This window comes from Drosophila subpulchrella, chromosome X, assembly GCF_014743375.2.
Source record: "Drosophila subpulchrella strain 33 F10 #4 breed RU33 chromosome X, RU_Dsub_v1.1 Primary Assembly, whole genome shotgun sequence".
Taxonomy (NCBI): domain Eukaryota; kingdom Metazoa; phylum Arthropoda; class Insecta; order Diptera; family Drosophilidae; genus Drosophila; species Drosophila subpulchrella.
Window position 1 is genome coordinate 18,087,983 of NC_050613.1, and position 16,434 is coordinate 18,104,416.

The 16,434-nt window shown below is 41.2% G+C and overlaps 3 protein-coding genes across 6 annotated transcripts in view; 1 reads left to right on the forward strand and 2 right to left on the reverse strand.

Moving 5' to 3' along the window:
- LOC119557884 (pre-mRNA-splicing factor ATP-dependent RNA helicase PRP16) overlaps positions 1 to 13,872 on the reverse strand; it is a 27,622-nt gene extending 13,750 nt beyond the window's left edge. The window contains exons 1-2 of one of the 2 annotated variants that reach the window (XM_037870885.1): positions 11,914 to 13,872; positions 11,462 to 11,655 (exon numbers count right to left, since the gene is read on the reverse strand). In XM_037870885.1, coding sequence (XP_037726813.1) covers positions 11,462 to 11,655; positions 11,914 to 13,723 — 2,004 coding nt within the window. In that variant the 5' untranslated portion in view covers positions 13,724 to 13,872. Of the gene's footprint in view, positions 1 to 764; positions 889 to 11,461; positions 11,656 to 11,913 lie in introns of those variants that run through there. The other variant, XM_037870886.1, reaches the window with a different exon arrangement.
- LOC119557886 lies at positions 2,296 to 10,836 on the forward strand. 3 transcript variants are annotated; one of them, XR_005220123.1, is made up of 4 exons: positions 2,296 to 3,388; positions 7,529 to 7,707; positions 8,259 to 9,444; positions 9,496 to 10,836. XR_005220123.1 is itself a non-coding variant. In XM_037870889.1 (4 exons), exons 1-4 carry the CDS (start codon positions 2,743 to 2,745, stop codon positions 9,206 to 9,208), a joined length of 966 nt encoding a protein of 321 aa, XP_037726817.1. In that variant the 5' UTR covers positions 2,296 to 2,742; the 3' UTR covers positions 9,209 to 10,836. The 3 variants fall into 3 exon arrangements, 2 of the variants coding, with proteins under 2 accessions (XP_037726817.1, XP_037726816.1); XM_037870889.1 differs by having other exon boundaries at positions 8,259 to 8,363; positions 9,173 to 10,836; XM_037870888.1 differs by having other exon boundaries at positions 8,259 to 8,363.
- Positions 13,873 to 14,534: 662 nt separating the features above from the next.
- Positions 14,535 to 15,270, reverse strand: LOC119557887 (protein CutA homolog). The gene has a single exon (XM_037870890.1). The coding sequence runs from the start codon at positions 15,179 to 15,181 to the stop codon at positions 14,585 to 14,587; it is 597 nt and encodes a 198-aa protein (XP_037726818.1). The 5' UTR covers positions 15,182 to 15,270; the 3' UTR covers positions 14,535 to 14,584.
- Between the last annotated feature and the right edge of the window lie 1,164 nt (positions 15,271 to 16,434).

Genomic DNA, 16,434 nt, shown 5'->3' on the forward strand with positions numbered 1-16,434 from the left:
TTGAATTTCAATTTGTAAATTGGAAATTGGAAATAGTAAAGGGCAATTTAAAATGACCAACCAAGCAAATCACTATTAAATATTTGCACAGTCGAAATATTCTAGCGTTGCTATAAATACGAAAATCATTCGTGCTCCCATTTTCGAAGCCCGCAATTTTATTTTTAGGCGCTCCGAAATTCGCAATTTTGTTGTATCAATCATTTTACTCGGTTCTCAGCAATTTCTCAAGGAAAATCAATTTATTGCCTGACATATGGCTAAATTAAAGGAATATTGTTCGAATATATGAAACAACTATATTTTGAAAAGCTATGTAGATTACAGAAGCCGGAAGAAAAATATAAAATATAAATTTTGTTTAGAAAATATGACTAAAAATTTAGGATTGGAAGTTTTACTAGAAGAAATACAGAATTGTATATGTTTAGGAACGAAGGGAGCTATCTACGCGGAAGGGTGGGGCAAAACCGACCTGAGGTCCCAAAGTTTTTCAAGTTGTATTTCGTTATATGATATGCTGGAGATCCAATAACATTTTTACTCCGACTGTTACTGTTTAAAGAGGGTCATATTGATCGAAATTTTTTTCAGTGTAAGAAGAACGGCAGGTTCTCAATTATCGACTGCTGCCCGTGGTCGATCACATGGCCCATCTTAGATCCCGCAACTCGGGATCTGCCCAAAACCAATGTCGAATCGAGTCAAAAAAACAAACCATTAGCAAACAGGCAATAAACCCCCACTCACATCAATCAATTTACCTGGTCTGTGACGTATTGGCGAATCGGTTCCATGGGCACTCGAATTGGGGTTCGGTTCGTGACTATCAACTGCGACGTTAGCGAAAAACGACAACAAAATATGAAGAAAAACCCAACTAATAACGATTACAATCGGATACCATAAATAATAAATCGGTGGCAAGCGAATCGGGGAGGATATAGCCCCCACGATCCCAACAAGGATCGAAACATGAGCCTAATCGCCGTGGAATAGATAATTGTGTGGATAATGTGCGGTGTGCTGTGCATGGCAAAGAGCCCAAACTCACCATGGTCTGAAAGGCGAGAGCTCTCTCGCTCCCCAAACGAGATTTCTCTCCGAAATAAACCGGCTTCGGTTATAAATAATCTCGCTCTCCGTTTATTTATCTTTAGACCGAGTCTCTCCCCTCGGCAGTCTGCATTTCATTACTATTTGCACTTATGTTATTTTATTATTCGCAAAATTTGCAATAAACATACAGTTGCGGTTGAAATAAACAGCATTGAGAACTGTTTACTCGTTTTTTCATGGGTTGCAGTACGTTTTTACATAGTTTTCTTGATATTAATGCAAGTACATGTTTTGCATAAAAGTGTGTAAATCTTTTCTCTTTGAAAAAAAAAAGCTTTTTAAAATGATAGCATTGAAACATTTTTAATGTAGTTTTTAGATTTCCAGGAAAATATATGGCTTATAGCAAGCTTTTTGAGTAGCTTTGCCATTTTAGTATTGCAAAACTGATCCATGCTGGTTTATTTACAATTTGTGTTAAAGAAGACTTTAATAAGGTGGCGCTGTAAACACGAATTTCATGTTTTTTCACCGTCTTCGATGGCCTGTAATGCGAATAGGTTATTGCAGTGAACAGTGGTTGTTGCCCTTGGCAAAACTGAAATTTTGATATGTGTTCGATATGTGTTTCTAATATTACACATACAAATTAGTGAGTTAAAATTATATCAAATATATATTTATGAATGATTAAATAATTATCAAATTATTTTTGAAGTACATTTGGGAATAATTAGTATTTTCAATCTCATAAGAAATTTTTTTTTCTTCCACACCTATTTCTTTAACTACTTTTATTGTATAAATTCAGTCATTTTAGGGCTTCATAATTATTACACTTAGGGCCGTTATCTCGTCTGCATGTCAAACTTAAAGACCACTTTAAACTCTAAGTTCCCATAGGTTTTAGTCCGACTTTAAATGTACCATGCGGACGAGAAAATACCCCTTAGGGTTCGATATAAAATACTGTATTTTGGAACAGCATTTATCTTAATTAATTTTATTATCTAATTATTTTCTAACATGTGCGGTCAATATTGGAGATATATTTTTAAATACTTTTTGAATTCGACCACTGTGCTGTTAAGTGCCCCAACATTGCAGCGGGCTCTCTCCCGCTGTTAGCTAACATGGCAAGAGAGCCGGGGAGAGGGCTTGGGCGCACCGCGAGAGAGAAGTCGGCAGAGCGGCGGCAGAGGTCGGGCAGAGCCATATAAAGCGGCTGGCCCGAAAACATTGGTATTTGTAAAAAGCAAACCGACGAGCGGATAAGGCGAAATACCTGAAAGGCAGCAGCGAAAAACACGAAAAGCCAGAAACAGCAACAGCAACCCAAACCAAAACCCCAATCCAAACCCAAACCGAAACAACTCGAACTTCGTGCAGTGTGGCAAACTGAAAAAGAAACTGAAAAAACTGAAAAAAAAACACAGAAACAGAAACATAAACCAGAAAAAGAAGCAAATCGAAGCGTAAATAAACAGAGAGAACTGGAGCGAATGCCAAAAAAATTAAATAAAACCGAAAAAAATACAAAATAGAGTGAAAAACCACACACTCAGAGGGATATAAGAAAGAGGTTTTTTCCGGAAAACGCGCGGAAAAGTGCATTTCAATTTTTTTCGAGTGAAAGTTGGGGGCCCACGCCCACCCACGTCCACGCCCACGCCCACGCCCACAATGAACCGTTCGAACAGCTTTGTGAGCTCGCTGAAATGGTGGCCACTGCAGGGCCACAACAATCAGCCGGCTGTGGCGCCACCTACCGGCGGCGGCGGCGGCGGCTACTCCCAGTCGGCGCCCAGCTCGCCCACCTCCAACTGGCCACCGCCACTGCAGCAGCACCAGAACCCCACCGCCCACCGGCTGATGCCGCCCACCGCCCACCAGAAGGTCGCCGGCGGTGGCATTGTGGGCGCCACCTTCGGCAGCAGCGTGGCCGTCCAGAAGCTGCGCGAATCCAAGTGGTTCAAGCCCGAGGAGCAGCGCATCTTCTGCGCCGTCGTCGAGTGCGGCTTCGTTGTAGAGATCCGCAGCAGCGCCGCAGCAGAGGCGGCTGCGGCCAGTGCTGCCGCAGCGGCCGCAGCAGCCGCCTCCGGCGATGCCGACATCGACGTCGACGCCCTCGAGGAGCTCGACTGCCCCCTCACCGCCCAGCCCCTGACCCTGACCCCACCAAACCAAGCCCAAAAGCAAAACCAATCCCAATCCCACCCACAGCGGCTGGTCATCCCGCGCAACGGTAGCAGCTTCCTGGAGACCCAGGACGAGAACGAGACGCCAGTCGCCTCCTGGTACGGCATCGTACTCTGCAAGGTGGCCAAAGGTGAGTGCAGTGGTGCATACACAAAAAAAACAAACAAAATTCTAGAATAGTAGGAAAACCATCCCGATAAACACTGAGAGAAAAATAAGCAAGAGTTAAATCGCATATTCCCACTTATACATTTTTTTTTTTGGATCAGTAAATAATGCGTTGCAAAAATTATATTTTCATCATAATATAAAAAAAAAATAAAATTTTGTGATTGTCCCTAGAAAGAATCCTAAACTAAATAAAAAAAATTGTATTAAAGAGACAGCCCAGGTTTATTGGTTATGTACACTTCTCATATCTATATACATTTGATAAGTTAATAATATTAATACAACTAAAAAAACTAGAGCTCAATACATACATAGATACAAAATTAAGTTCAAATGATTTTAAAAAAAAGTTGTTTTTAACTTTTCAGAAAATAAAAAAAATTTCTGCATTGAGGTAGAGTAGAACTCTGACAGAAAATGTTTGCTAAAGAGTGGCTTCATACTATCATCATAAACTTTTTTTTTAATTCAAAAATGGTTTAAGAATGATTGAAGTTTTTAAGGAAACAATACCTGATAAATTTTTCCCTAGACACGAAGCTTCTGTTTTAAGTTGAGGTAAGGGCAAGTAAAAACAGTTTTTTAATTGAGAAGATAACAAAGAAAGGGGTAAAAACGCTTACGCTTATTTATTCTGACGAAATCCGAATATAGTGACTCTAATAGTCTTATCTATTATCTAAATACATATACAATCTGTATTACTTTGTTTTTTTTTAAATCATTATGTGCAAAAAGAGCAAATAGACGTACATACGTGGTTCAAACTTCTTGATCACATGCATTTTTATAAGCAGCAAGTGTTACTGGGATTAAATATTTCTATGTGAATTACTTTTTGTGATTTTGGGGTTTGTTATCTTGTATTATTGTTGACAAATGCGCTTTGAAGTTATGGAATAATTTGGTAATCTCCCAGAAGTTTATATGGGGTTTTATTTAAGTCCCCTAAAAAGTTCCCCATAATATTTGCCTGCCCTATTTAGCATTTAAGATTTAATTTCCTGCATTGTTTGCTCAGAGTTTATTGTACTTTGCGTTAGATATATGAAAGTGTTTAACTTATTGAGGTTCCACTGTGGTTTATCCCACAAAAGGATGCAAACTGGCGGCAGAATACCTGGCAAACTTTTTAGTTGATGATTAATCACTAAACTTCGGACGTCAGAGAGTCATTAAACTAATCTAAGGGTTTTTGGGTGAATGTGGGGATTATTGTAGAATTGTAGAATGTCATTCAATAAACAAACATCACACACATGCGCACTAGAATGGCTAACACACACACATACATATACATTTTTATCTAATCGCAAAGAGAATCCAGCAACAAAAACAACAAGCAGCTTATCAAATGCGACGCTGGCAGCGCAGTCGGCGTCGGCAGAGGGCATTCACTATGCTGCGCCGACAGCTGCTAGAACATTCCAAACTTTTAGGTAAAAAAAAAACCAAAACCGAAGTTCAAAAAACAAAAGAAAACGAAAAAGCGAACGAAAGAGAAGTAAATAATAAATAAACCAAACAAAAAAAAAAAGAAGAGTAGACAAAAAGTAAACACAGCAAATGAGGGGCTGACTTTTGCATCATGTGCCTCGAGTCACGCACATTTCCCACTGTACAGTGGGCACTGTGCACTAAAAGCAACCACTGTGAGCTACAGTGATAAGTGGCTAAAAACAACAACAAACCGGGAAGGAAAGCAGAGAAGTGAAAAGCAAGAGATTTTGATTATGATAATGGTTGCGCAGACGGGTCTCCACTGTGTGTGTGTGTGTGTGAGCTGGGTGGCGCGTGGTGAGCTTCGCTGCACAGCCACATAACTCACCACGCCCACACGACTGTTGCATCTCGTGTGCCGGCCAATAACCCACCACACGTGCGGCAAAGAGAGCGGAAGAGTGTGGTGCATTTGCACATATACGCCACAGCATGGGTCACGCAAATAGCACTAGCTTATGAGAGATCAATTAATTCGTTGGATCTGATCATATAGTAATAACTATTTGAATGAATTCACTTGATTAGAAATATATGTAGATGATCTTATCATTATTGAACATATATATTGAACATATCTTATATGTATATTATTGAACACTAACATTATTATCCAAAAATAGTAATTTATAATTATATAAGCTTAAAATATTATATTTGATCCGTTTATAAATTTAAAGATATATAAGATGTTAAAAATATCTAATTCTATACCTACAAATAACCCAAAAATATTGTTTACCCTGAAAAAAAGACAATGATAGATAGTAAAAGTTGATTGATTCCATTGTAATGGGTCTGGTAACTTAAGTTGCTAGGCGACACACTTTTGATTCGCCTCGAAGACAATGTTCGTGCCTCAGCTCCATTATTTTAACCTGATTTGTATGTGGCAAATATGTGCATATGCAAATATTCGTGATAATGGGAGCTCTTCTGGGCGACAAAAGGGCTCAGTGCAGTGCAGCGAAAGACCCGTCCAATCAATAAGACCCCAGAATGCATGGCGCTAATCGGTTTCCATGGCTCTATTGGCCAGCCACTGATTATTGTCCAAAGGCAAATTACCCGCACTTGTGCGATTACCATGTACGGCCCCCTAAGAGCTAAATAGCCAACGAGTGGATGGGGCAAATCTGGGGGCTACGAAGCCGTGGAAATCGGTGGGCCTTGCGCATGCGTGCTTATCCACTATATTTTTACTATGGCTCCATGGACACGTACATGTGACAGCACACACGCCCATTACCTCACATCCCGCCCACCCTTTCGCATCTGACGGGCGGTATCAAGTTTGATTGATTATCTTGCATTAGAAAGCGTTGGAGAAAATCAAATATGCATTAAATCCGTTAATATATTGAGGGGCACTCAGGTGACACGGCTTTTTTGCACCAAACAGAGCGGTTTACGAGTAGAATCTTTTTATAAAGTGATCATTTAATGCTATAAAACCTTTATATTTGCTTTGTATTACTAAAAATGTATCATCTCTTTCGGTAAAAATCGAAATATAAACGTTTTTTCGTATGATATTTCAAAGTTAAGATTTATAAAGTCTATGAAAAAATCACTTTTAATATTATGAAGAATATTATAATCGTTTTATATCATATTTTAACCCCTCTTTTTGTATATTATATAAACATTTTAGGTATTATGGGGAATATTATAAAAAGGCATTAATTAGATTAACGTTGAGGTGAGCTCACTGAGAAATGCATTTAGATTTTTTTTGCTCTAAGTCTAAAGCCCCAAAAAAGTCTGCCCGTCTCTAATGGAATGTAATTAGTGAGATAATGGGAATTATGGGAACTCACTTTCAAAAATACTGCCACAACAATCGAACAACTCACTCAGTCAGCCACCCACCAAAGGCTCTAAACAATTTGAAAGGCCGCAAATTGGATGGACATGGCAACAAATGAACGTCAACATGTATTAAGCCGAAAAATGCCATTAGAGCAGGAAGAAGCAGAGGCGGCCGAGTGTTAAATACTAAGGAGTGCTAATTATTGCATGGCAGTTAATTCGCCATTGCCATAACGAATTGTGCAATCAACACTTTAAGCACCTCATGATCATCCTGGTTGCCTGTGATTGCTATTATGTCATTAGGTTTCCGAATGAAGAGTTCCCAAAAGCGCCAAGTATTACGAGATAAGGTATATAATACGCGGAATTCCAAGTGTTTCTGGGATCTTGGTACTAAAAATATCAAAAATACCATTGTTTGAGATGTATTATCCAAACAATATTACCTTATTTATAAGAAAAATTCCCTAACTACAAATTATCTATAGGCATTTGCCAGTAAATCCCACACATTTTCACCTTGTACCGCACAGTTTATCATCATTCCTGGCGGTTCTGTGCAAAATCTATCAATCGATGATCAATAATCAAAATCAATTGATATTATTATTAACTGAATTGAATTCCACAATTTTTGTTTACAAACATTGCATTGGGATGCAGATGCACCTGTTCGTGGGGTTCTGGTAGATTGCCAGGGAAACAATTCGAAATTGCCTAGATTGATGTTAATGGAAATATGCACACAGTCTAATTTTATTTCTCTGGTCTGATTCGATTGCAGACAATAAACCCAAGCCCGAGACCATTGAGATATTTTCTGTGAAAATACGTGAGAATGGCACATACAAACTAATCAAGATGCAACTGGCGGATATTTGGAACCATGGATGGGAGCTGCGCATCAACAACTTTGCCGACAAGGAGAAGGTCCCCCACAACGAGAAGGACATTCGCAATCAGGTGGGTGAATATTTACAATATAGAAATGATTTTAATAAGTAAATAATATTATTTGGTTTCAAAATAGTAGAGTTATTAGATTGTTTTCTTAAATAATTTTAAAAGTAAATTTTTTTTTGAAAGGTTAGTAAAAGAAAATGTAACTCCATGTTAAAAATATTTTTGGTTGTTTTATCCCTAAATTAATCTGAAAAAGTTTATGTGTAGAAAAGTGACCTATTACAATAAAACTAACTTAATAGGTTTTCTATTTAATTTATTTACTTTAGATATGCTAAAAGTAATTAAGAGTTGTAGGTCCGTTTTCTGAATGTCATGTTCCGATTTCTCAGTGTCATGTTAATTTTTATCATGGAGTTAAATTTCTGCTTTGGAACAATGTAGTTTCTTCAGGTTGGAAATGTGCTTTAAATCATAATACAAAAATGAAGATATAAATTATTGTTATGAAGGGAATTCTATCTAAAAATTGTTTTTTTTTTTAATTTTGTTTAAAATCTTTATTCTTAAAATAACGAATAAAATGATTAACCCACTTGGAATTCCCACAGGTGTCGGTGGCGCGCAAGGCCAAGCAGAGTTTGTGGAACAACAACAAGCACTTCGTGTACTGGTGCCGCTACGGAAGTCGTCAGCAGGATCTGCGGAAGCGACAGGTAACGACGAGTGCCAATCACGTGCTCCTGCACCTGATCAATTGATAAGCGGAGCCAGCCGGCGAAAGGCGAAAAGCGAAAGGCCCAGAGCAAGAACTTAAGAAATTGAAAAGAAATGCTAATGAAAAGCCGACACAGAAACCAAAATTTGCCACTCCCCCTCAGCAACCGCCTCCTTTTCCCGATCCCCACTACCACCCACATGCATTGATTGTTGTAGTTGCAGCAGCAAACAGCAAATGAAACGAATGAAAAACCTAAAAAAAAAAGCTATGTAAAAACACAAAAACACACACACACACAAACCATACACTGACCAAAACCATACACTCAGAATAATGCATGGACTAAAAACGTACTGAGGAAACCAGAAAAAAAGAACCATTAACTTTTCTAGGGCCACACAAGATATATAACCATCATCATTCTGAATCATGCTTGCTTTGCTCATATATATATATATATATTCGCCAAAAAAACAAAACAAAAAAAAAAGAGATGCTAACCCCGAGAATTTCCACAATTTAACCAGTAGAAACTCCAAAATGCATCCACCCATTCCCAGAACATTTTGTATGATAAAAAGCGATCATCTTTCTACAGTACCGAAAGCATTACTTTGTGTATTACGCATATATATAGTTATTATATATGTATATATTATTTATATATTTCTGTGAGACTGCAAACTGCCCATTTAATGTTGATGTTTTATGATGTGCAACCAAAAAAAAACATGGGCCTGATTTTTGATTTTCGATTTCGTCAAGAGAGACTTTGCTTGACTTTCTTTTCTCAACCACTTTCAGTTAGATTTTCCGGCTTCAAAGTCCCACATACGTTGAGTTCTTGTATTCAAATGAAAAAACAAGCTTAAAGTCTGGGTGAACTGGATTATCTGGCGGATTGGGCGTGTGAAAAAAGCGAAACAAACGAACTGTTGGCGAAAGTGAAGATCGGAAGCGGGCCCATGGGCCCATGGGCGCCACACACACAGCATACAGCACACCTCCTTGTTGTTTGTTATCTTCTTCCGGCACTTTAATCCCAGGGCCAGGCCTTCATCGCCCAGAACCGAGACGTATGTATTTCTGTTTGTACCCAGTGTCTTACAAGTGAATCTATATTGCAGATGTCGGAGTGCGTGAAATGGGGCAGCGTGGGCATGAATGCGGGCATGCTGTTGGTGCTCAATAATCGGCAGAAATGCCATTCCCACTCAAAGTAACAAGCTAACTAGTTACCTTCTTCATTTTCCCCATAACGATTTATATATATGGATATATATAACTATATATATATATGAAATAGCTTGCCTACTGCTAGAGCGTAGAAACCACAGAACGATTTTATACAGCAAACAAGTATTAAAGCAAATTCGGATGATAAGATAATTTATGGCTTAAGAACGCCAAGGGCAGTGGAAAAAAACCAAATGCAAATATACGTATTAAGTGCAGAGATAGCCAAGAAAATTTAGATCAGGGCGAGGGCTTTTTTGGCAGTATTAAATAAAAAAAATTGAGGAAATTTGTATAAGATTAAAATCAAAAATAAAGGCAGGGCGAAGCTGAGCAAAGCAAGAAACATGGCCTAAATTCATACGTCACAAGAACACACTACACTCCCGCCCAAGTTTGTAGAGCTGTTGCAACTGGAGCTACAATTTATCAGAATACTTTTGTATTTACCATTGTGTATATGACACAGAACGAGAGAGAGAGACACACACACACTGTGAAATTCGAAAAGACTTATTAAATATTTGTTTGTTTTTTTTTTTGTCCTAATTTTTTGTTTTTCCATGTGATTAAATACGTATACATTATTATATATTTATATACATTGTGAAAATGGCAAGCATACATGCAAGGCAACATTTATTGTTTTCTTCGTTATTTAAGCGTAGTTAAGAGATACCCGAAGATATCCCCAACCTATAAAAATGGGGCTAAAATCAAGCGAACACTCTACGTAGCAAGCATAATAATTTATAGCATTGTAAAACAATCAAAACATTCGAAATGTTTCGTTATGTATTTAGCTATTTAGCTCTACGCGACCGAAGACGACGACTCCGAACCGAAAATTAGAAAAGAAAAATGGAATACCTAAGCAAAAATGGCAGATGCAGATGCAGTTTTGCCGGAAAATATTTTTGTACATAGGGAAACTGAAAACTGGACGCACTGTACGGATACGGACTCTTGCATACGTAATCAAGAAAGATACAAAATTTACAAAATTACATTACAAAAAAAAAGGAAATATAAAAGTAAAGAACGCTAGTTCGTAAGCTATATATACATTATTACTTATTTTGTTTAAGTTTTGTCTTTTTTAAGCAATTTATAAAATATTTATGGTAGTCTTATATACATTTCGACAATGTGAGGAAATTTGAATATGAAACGTTTGTAAAATGCTTTATATTGATATTATTATTAAATGTTTACCAACGGATTAAACAATATTTGGCAAGTTTTTGAGATTTATTTGTTTGGGAATATGAAATCTACAAAACAGGTAAATATTCAACCTAATTTTTTTTGGTTACGTAGTGCTCGAATAATACTTTAACGAGCTATTAAATTGATCGCTTCAAAATTATTAAATGATACTTCGGTACACACCTTGACATTGCTAACGATAGTATACCTCTTATAATCAAATAGATAAAAGTATCACCTTCAATATTAATTGTTTAGTCTTTATCAAACCTGGCGGTATACTTTTCTCTACTTTATGAAGATAACCGCATGCCAATTTAAGGCAAAAAATAAAGTAAAAGAATGATTTATAAAGAGTATGAAAGAAAATCAATTTTTGTAGGCTAACATTATATTAAAAAAAAAAAAAATTGTCTTCTTACTAAAAATGCTTTAAATTTAATAATAACAATGGATGTTACGTGCTTTACTCGAAACCTTTCCATTGGCCTTATTTCATATATGTATAAAGATCAAGTTTTTTATCAGTAATCAGTCTACCGTATCTTAATTTTCGTGGGACGTTTAGAATTTTATCTAATTCAGACAACTATATTCTTGTTTTCCCGAGCATTGACAATGTGGAGCACTTGGTGGTCAGCAACTCACCTCTCGCAGCAGTCCGAAGAGCACGTCCGTGGAGAGGGACCGCTCGTGGGCCTCGTCCATTATGATGGCCGCGTAGCTGTCCAGTTCCGGATCGCGCAGACTCTCTCGCAGCAGGATACCATCCGTCATGTACTTGATGACCGTGCGCTCCGAGGTGCAGTCCTCGAATCGGATGGCGTAGCCCACGTCCTCGCCTGGAAAACAAAGTAATTAGGATTATTAGGACAATGCCAGATGAACAACCTAGCTAATTGTTAAACAAAATACAATTTTACAAACAAAAATCATTAACATAAATCTTGGAAAACAAATGACTTGGTATAGAAACAGGGATCAAAGGGATCCCTAGCATTGTAATGGAAATGTAATAAGTTATCTAGTTGCGGATTTAAATAAGGCTTGTAAACGCCTTCAAAACTAATCTAAACAGTTGCTGAATCTAGTTTGCCTACCCAGCTGGGTGTCCATCTCGTCGGAGACGCGCTTGGCCACCGACATGGCGGCCACTCGACGCGGCTGTGTGCAACCGATCATGCCCCGCTGGCTGTAGCCGTCCTCGTGCAGATACTGTGTGAGTTGCGTGGTCTTGCCGCTGCCTGTCTCGCCCACAATGATGATGACCGAGTTCTCGCGAATCACGTTGAGCAGCTCCTGGCGCGAGGCAAAGACGGGCAGGAAGCGGCGCTGCTCCGAAATGGTCTTCTTGCGCGAGAAGTCACTCTTGCCGCCCACATCCTGGTCGCGCATGTGGTCGGCGAACTTCTGGTCCTTGCGATAGTCGGCCGTGTCGTTGTCCTTGTCGAAGCGGGCATCCTCGTCGTCCTGCGGCCGCTGGACACCCATGATGTTGCCCAACTTGGTGCCGCCCAGCTCCCAGTGCTTCTTCTGCGCCTTTCGACGCTCCTTTTGCTCCCGATATGTGCGCACCAGGGCGCTGCCCTTCCGCGCCAGCAGTGCCATATCCGAAGTGGGATCCTTGACGGGCACCACCGGCTCCGGCTGCTTGGTGAACACAATGCGGCCGTCGAGGAACGGTGGTATGATGTGGTGCACCAGCAGGTGGACCCGCTCCAGCGCCTCCTCATCGAAGTCGTCGTTGACGCTGATCGATGTGACCACGCCCGAGGTGAGCATGCGGTTGCGCTCCCACAGCTCGTTGTCCCGATTGTTCTGCCGCTGCTGGGCGCTGATTCTCTTTGTTCGCTTCTGCTCCAGCTGCTCCTCGCGCTTGCGGAAGTACTCGGAATTGGCGCCGCCAAAGGGATTGTTCTCGTCGTCGTAGCCCTCGTCAATGTTGTACCACTCGCGGTCCAGCCGCCGCTGCTCCTCCTCCCAGAGGTCCTGCGACTCCGGATCCTCGCCCCAGGGCGTGGCCCCACTGCGTTTGCGGTCGTGGGCCCACTGATTGTAGCGATGCGCTGGCGTTGGGCGGGCAGTGTCATCCTGCCGTCCCTGGTGACGCCGGCTGGCACCGCTGCGCACGGACCACTCACGCGATTGGCTGCCATGACGTGACCTGGGCGTGGGCATGTCCCAGTCCGACTTGCGATGCCCGCCCTCGCCGTCCTCGTCGTCCCAGGAGCTGTTGGACACGCCGCCACTGCCGCCCGGTGTGCCCGGCTCCCGCGGCGTGTGCACACTGCGCTCGGACACGGAGCGTTCCCGGTCGCGGCTGCGGTGCCGATCGCGTTCCCTTCCTCTGTCCCTCTGGCGACGCCGGTCGCGATCGCGATCCCGCTCTCTCTCCCGATCCCGGCGTCGATCTCGATCGCGATCCCTGTCCCTGCCCTCCGATATGTAGGTGGAGTTGGCCTGGCGACCGCGCTCCTTGTCGCGCTGAATGTGCTCGCGCAGTCGTTCGCGTGCCTTCTCGGAAACGCCGCCGGTGTGCGTGGGCGTCTCGTCCTTTTGCTCGCGCAGTTGGCCACGCAGCTTCTCGAAGCTCTTGGTGTCCGGCTTCTTGAAGGCAAACTCGCTGGAACCACCGGATGCGGTGGCTGCCTGGGGCGTGGATCCACCGCCGGTGGCATCGTCGTACTCGCTGTCCTGGAAGGAGATGAGCCGCTCTGAGCGCTCCTTCTCGGCGCGTCGCTTGGCCGCCAGCTTGTCCAGGCCCAGGAGCGAGCCCTGCGGCACCTTGAAGCCACCGCTGCCCTTTGTTTCGGCCGCGTCCTTGGGCTTCCGGATGACCAGGCCGCCGCGCGTCTCCTGGCCGGCGGTGCCCTCCAACCGGTGAACGCCGGCCTCGTCGTCGTCGGACATCCTGTTCCGCTGGCCAAGTGGCTTAGTGGGCTGGTCCTAGGCTGCTCCTAGTGCTCCAAGTTGGCTTTTTCGCAAGTTTTCCGCGTTGCCGCAAAAACGATTCATTCGCGTTGGCGTTGCTCACAGCTGATCGATGGCGATGCCACCCTGCTGGAAATCGATGGACGGCTGTGCTGCCACTTTGGCTATACCATAGCTAGAAGTAGCCGTTGTAGTGCCACGAAAAAGTTAGGTTTGGGAAAGTTTTTATTAACTTTTTATAAAATGCAAAAATAATAATTAATGAAAACATAACTCAGTTTTAGGCTAACTGCTGGACCTCTAGTATTTTCAAGTGCCTTGCGGTGGACTGGGCTCGCTAGATGAAGATATTTAAAATTTAAATTCGCTATTTTTAAATTTAGATATGTGTATTATAAGCACCACGGACTAAAAGCGAATAATTGCTTATGTTATGATGTGTTTATATTGTGATTGGTTATACATACGTCTTCAAAAATTCAGGTATATTTTTTCTTGGCATTTTATTTTTTGCATTGTTTATAATTTTTGGACTGATGGCAGTAAGGCAACTTACAGATTCTTTGGTTTTTATTATTTAAATTTCTTTTTTTAATAACAGAAGAGTCAAACATTATCATATTTTAATAAAAATAAATAAAGTCAATAAACTTTGCAAGTTCTGCGTTAAGTTTTTCAGTAGTGAACTATAAGCTGCCAGACTGCTGAAATAATTAGTGTGTTTAAATTAAGCCCATGTGGCAACGCCAATAGTTGGCGCCCTTGGAAGCATTCAAAAAACATGAAAACATAATGCTCTTAGTGAAGGTTTATTCACATTTAAATGCCTTAAGATTCATTTTAGTCTTGCCTGCCCCCCTTCTCCGGCACCGACTGGGCAATCCAGTCCAGATACGGCGGATTGCCGTTCTGGATGGGCAACGAAATGACCTCGGCGACGCTGTACGGATGATTCTCGCGGACGAACTTGCTCAGCTCGTCGATGCGATTGGTGCGCGTCTTGACCATCATTAGGTACTCGTTGTCCTCGGTGACCTTGCCCTCCCACATGTAGATGGACTCGATGTTGGGCACAATGTTGACGCAGGCGGCCAGTTTCTGGTCGATGATGCTGCGGGCCAGCTTCCTGGCCGACTCCCGATCCGGCGTGGTCACAAAGGCCACCGAGCTGCTGCCCGCCTGGTAGGATTCCACTGACGCGGACGCGGTGGCTGGTGTCTGGTCACCCATGTTGGCACTGGAATTCGAGGAGGAGGCGGCGGAGGAGCACCCTTCCCGGCGGCCAACGGTGGTGCACTGGGCTGAACTGCTCGCGGCGAACGCCGGACGGATTGTGACGGCGGCGGCGGTCGTGACGCTGGCCGCGATCAACAGGTTGCGCACCAACGACCAGCGAAAGGCCAAGAACCTTGGGCAGATACGATATTGCATCAACATGCACTTTGTACGGCACAAAAACGAAAATTGCAATAAGAATGCAATAAAATAACAAAAGGCGACGTGTGTCAAGCTTTGGCGTTGCCAGACTGTCCGAGCCGAGTGCTAGCTACTTTCAAGCCAAATGGTAGGAATGCAAATGAGTCCTTAAACTCTAGGGCCGCTTTGCACGATGTGATTTTGTGTTTGAACAAAGTTAACTGATAATCTAGATACCAACCTTATACATAAAATATATTCTAAATATGGTAAAAATATTTCCTTAAACCGTAACGTAGTTAAGGTAATAATGCCTACGATTTTAAGAAATAATTTTTCCTTATTATTTAGCCAAAAATAGCTAACTTAAAAAATGTCCAGGCTTAAATGCCATTGGATTGGAAATAAAACTACGAGCTAAACGAGGTATGGCGTTCCTCATTCTAACTTATATTTTTTAGGGCGAAAAAATGGCTTTAGATTTTCGTCAAAAGTACGAGATTCAGATTATTGTCAAAAATTAAACATTTTTTTTCTGTTTTTCCATCGTAGTTTACCCAAATCAAGTCGTACAGCAAAAAGACCGACTGTTTTGAGCAGCTTGCTAAATATGCTAACGATCCCTATCACTTTAAGGAGAATTTATTTTTTGGCCAATTTTCGCTTTTTTTGTAAGGGGTAACATCATCTTTTTTTGCGAAAAATGGCATAATTGAAAAATTTTCAGGTTAGAATGCCAATCGATTGGAAATTAAGCAACGAGCTCAATGAGGTATGACATTCCTCATTCTGACTTATATTTTTGTTATGGCAGCCAAAAAACTAAATTTTTATGGCGAAAAATGACATCAGATTTTCGTCAAAATTACGAGATTCAGATTTTTGTCAAAAATGAGACATTTTTTTCGGTTTTTCCATCGTAGTTTACCCAAATCAAGTCGTACAGCAAAAAGACCGACTGTTTTGAGCAGCTTGCTAAATATGCTAACGATCCCCATCACTTAAAGGAAAATTTATTTTTTGCCCAATTTTCGCATTTTTTGTAAGGGGTTACATCATCTTTTTTTGCGAAAATTGGCAAAAATGAAAAATTTTCAGGTTAGAATGCCAATCGATTGGAAATTAAGCAACGAGCTCTACGAGATATGACATTCCTCATTCTGACTTATATTTTTGTTATGGCAGCCAAAATACGGATTTTTTCTGGCGAAAAATGGCTTCAGATTTTCGTCAAAAATACGAGATTCAGATTTTTGTCAAAAATGCGAATTTTT

Coding starts and splice junctions, on each gene's coding strand:
- LOC119557887 (XM_037870890.1), bottom strand. CDS start 15,181: ATGTTGATGCAATATCGTATCTGCCCAAGGTTCTTGGCCTTTCGCTGG.
- LOC119557886 (XM_037870888.1), top strand. CDS start 2,743: ATGAACCGTTCGAACAGCTTTGTGAGCTCGCTGAAATGGTGGCCACTG. Junction 3,389..7,528: donor ACTCTGCAAGGTGGCCAAAG/GTGAGTGCAGTG, acceptor ATTCGATTGCAG/ACAATAAACCCAAGCCCGAG. Junction 7,708..8,258: donor AGAAGGACATTCGCAATCAG/GTGGGTGAATAT, acceptor GAATTCCCACAG/GTGTCGGTGGCGCGCAAGGC.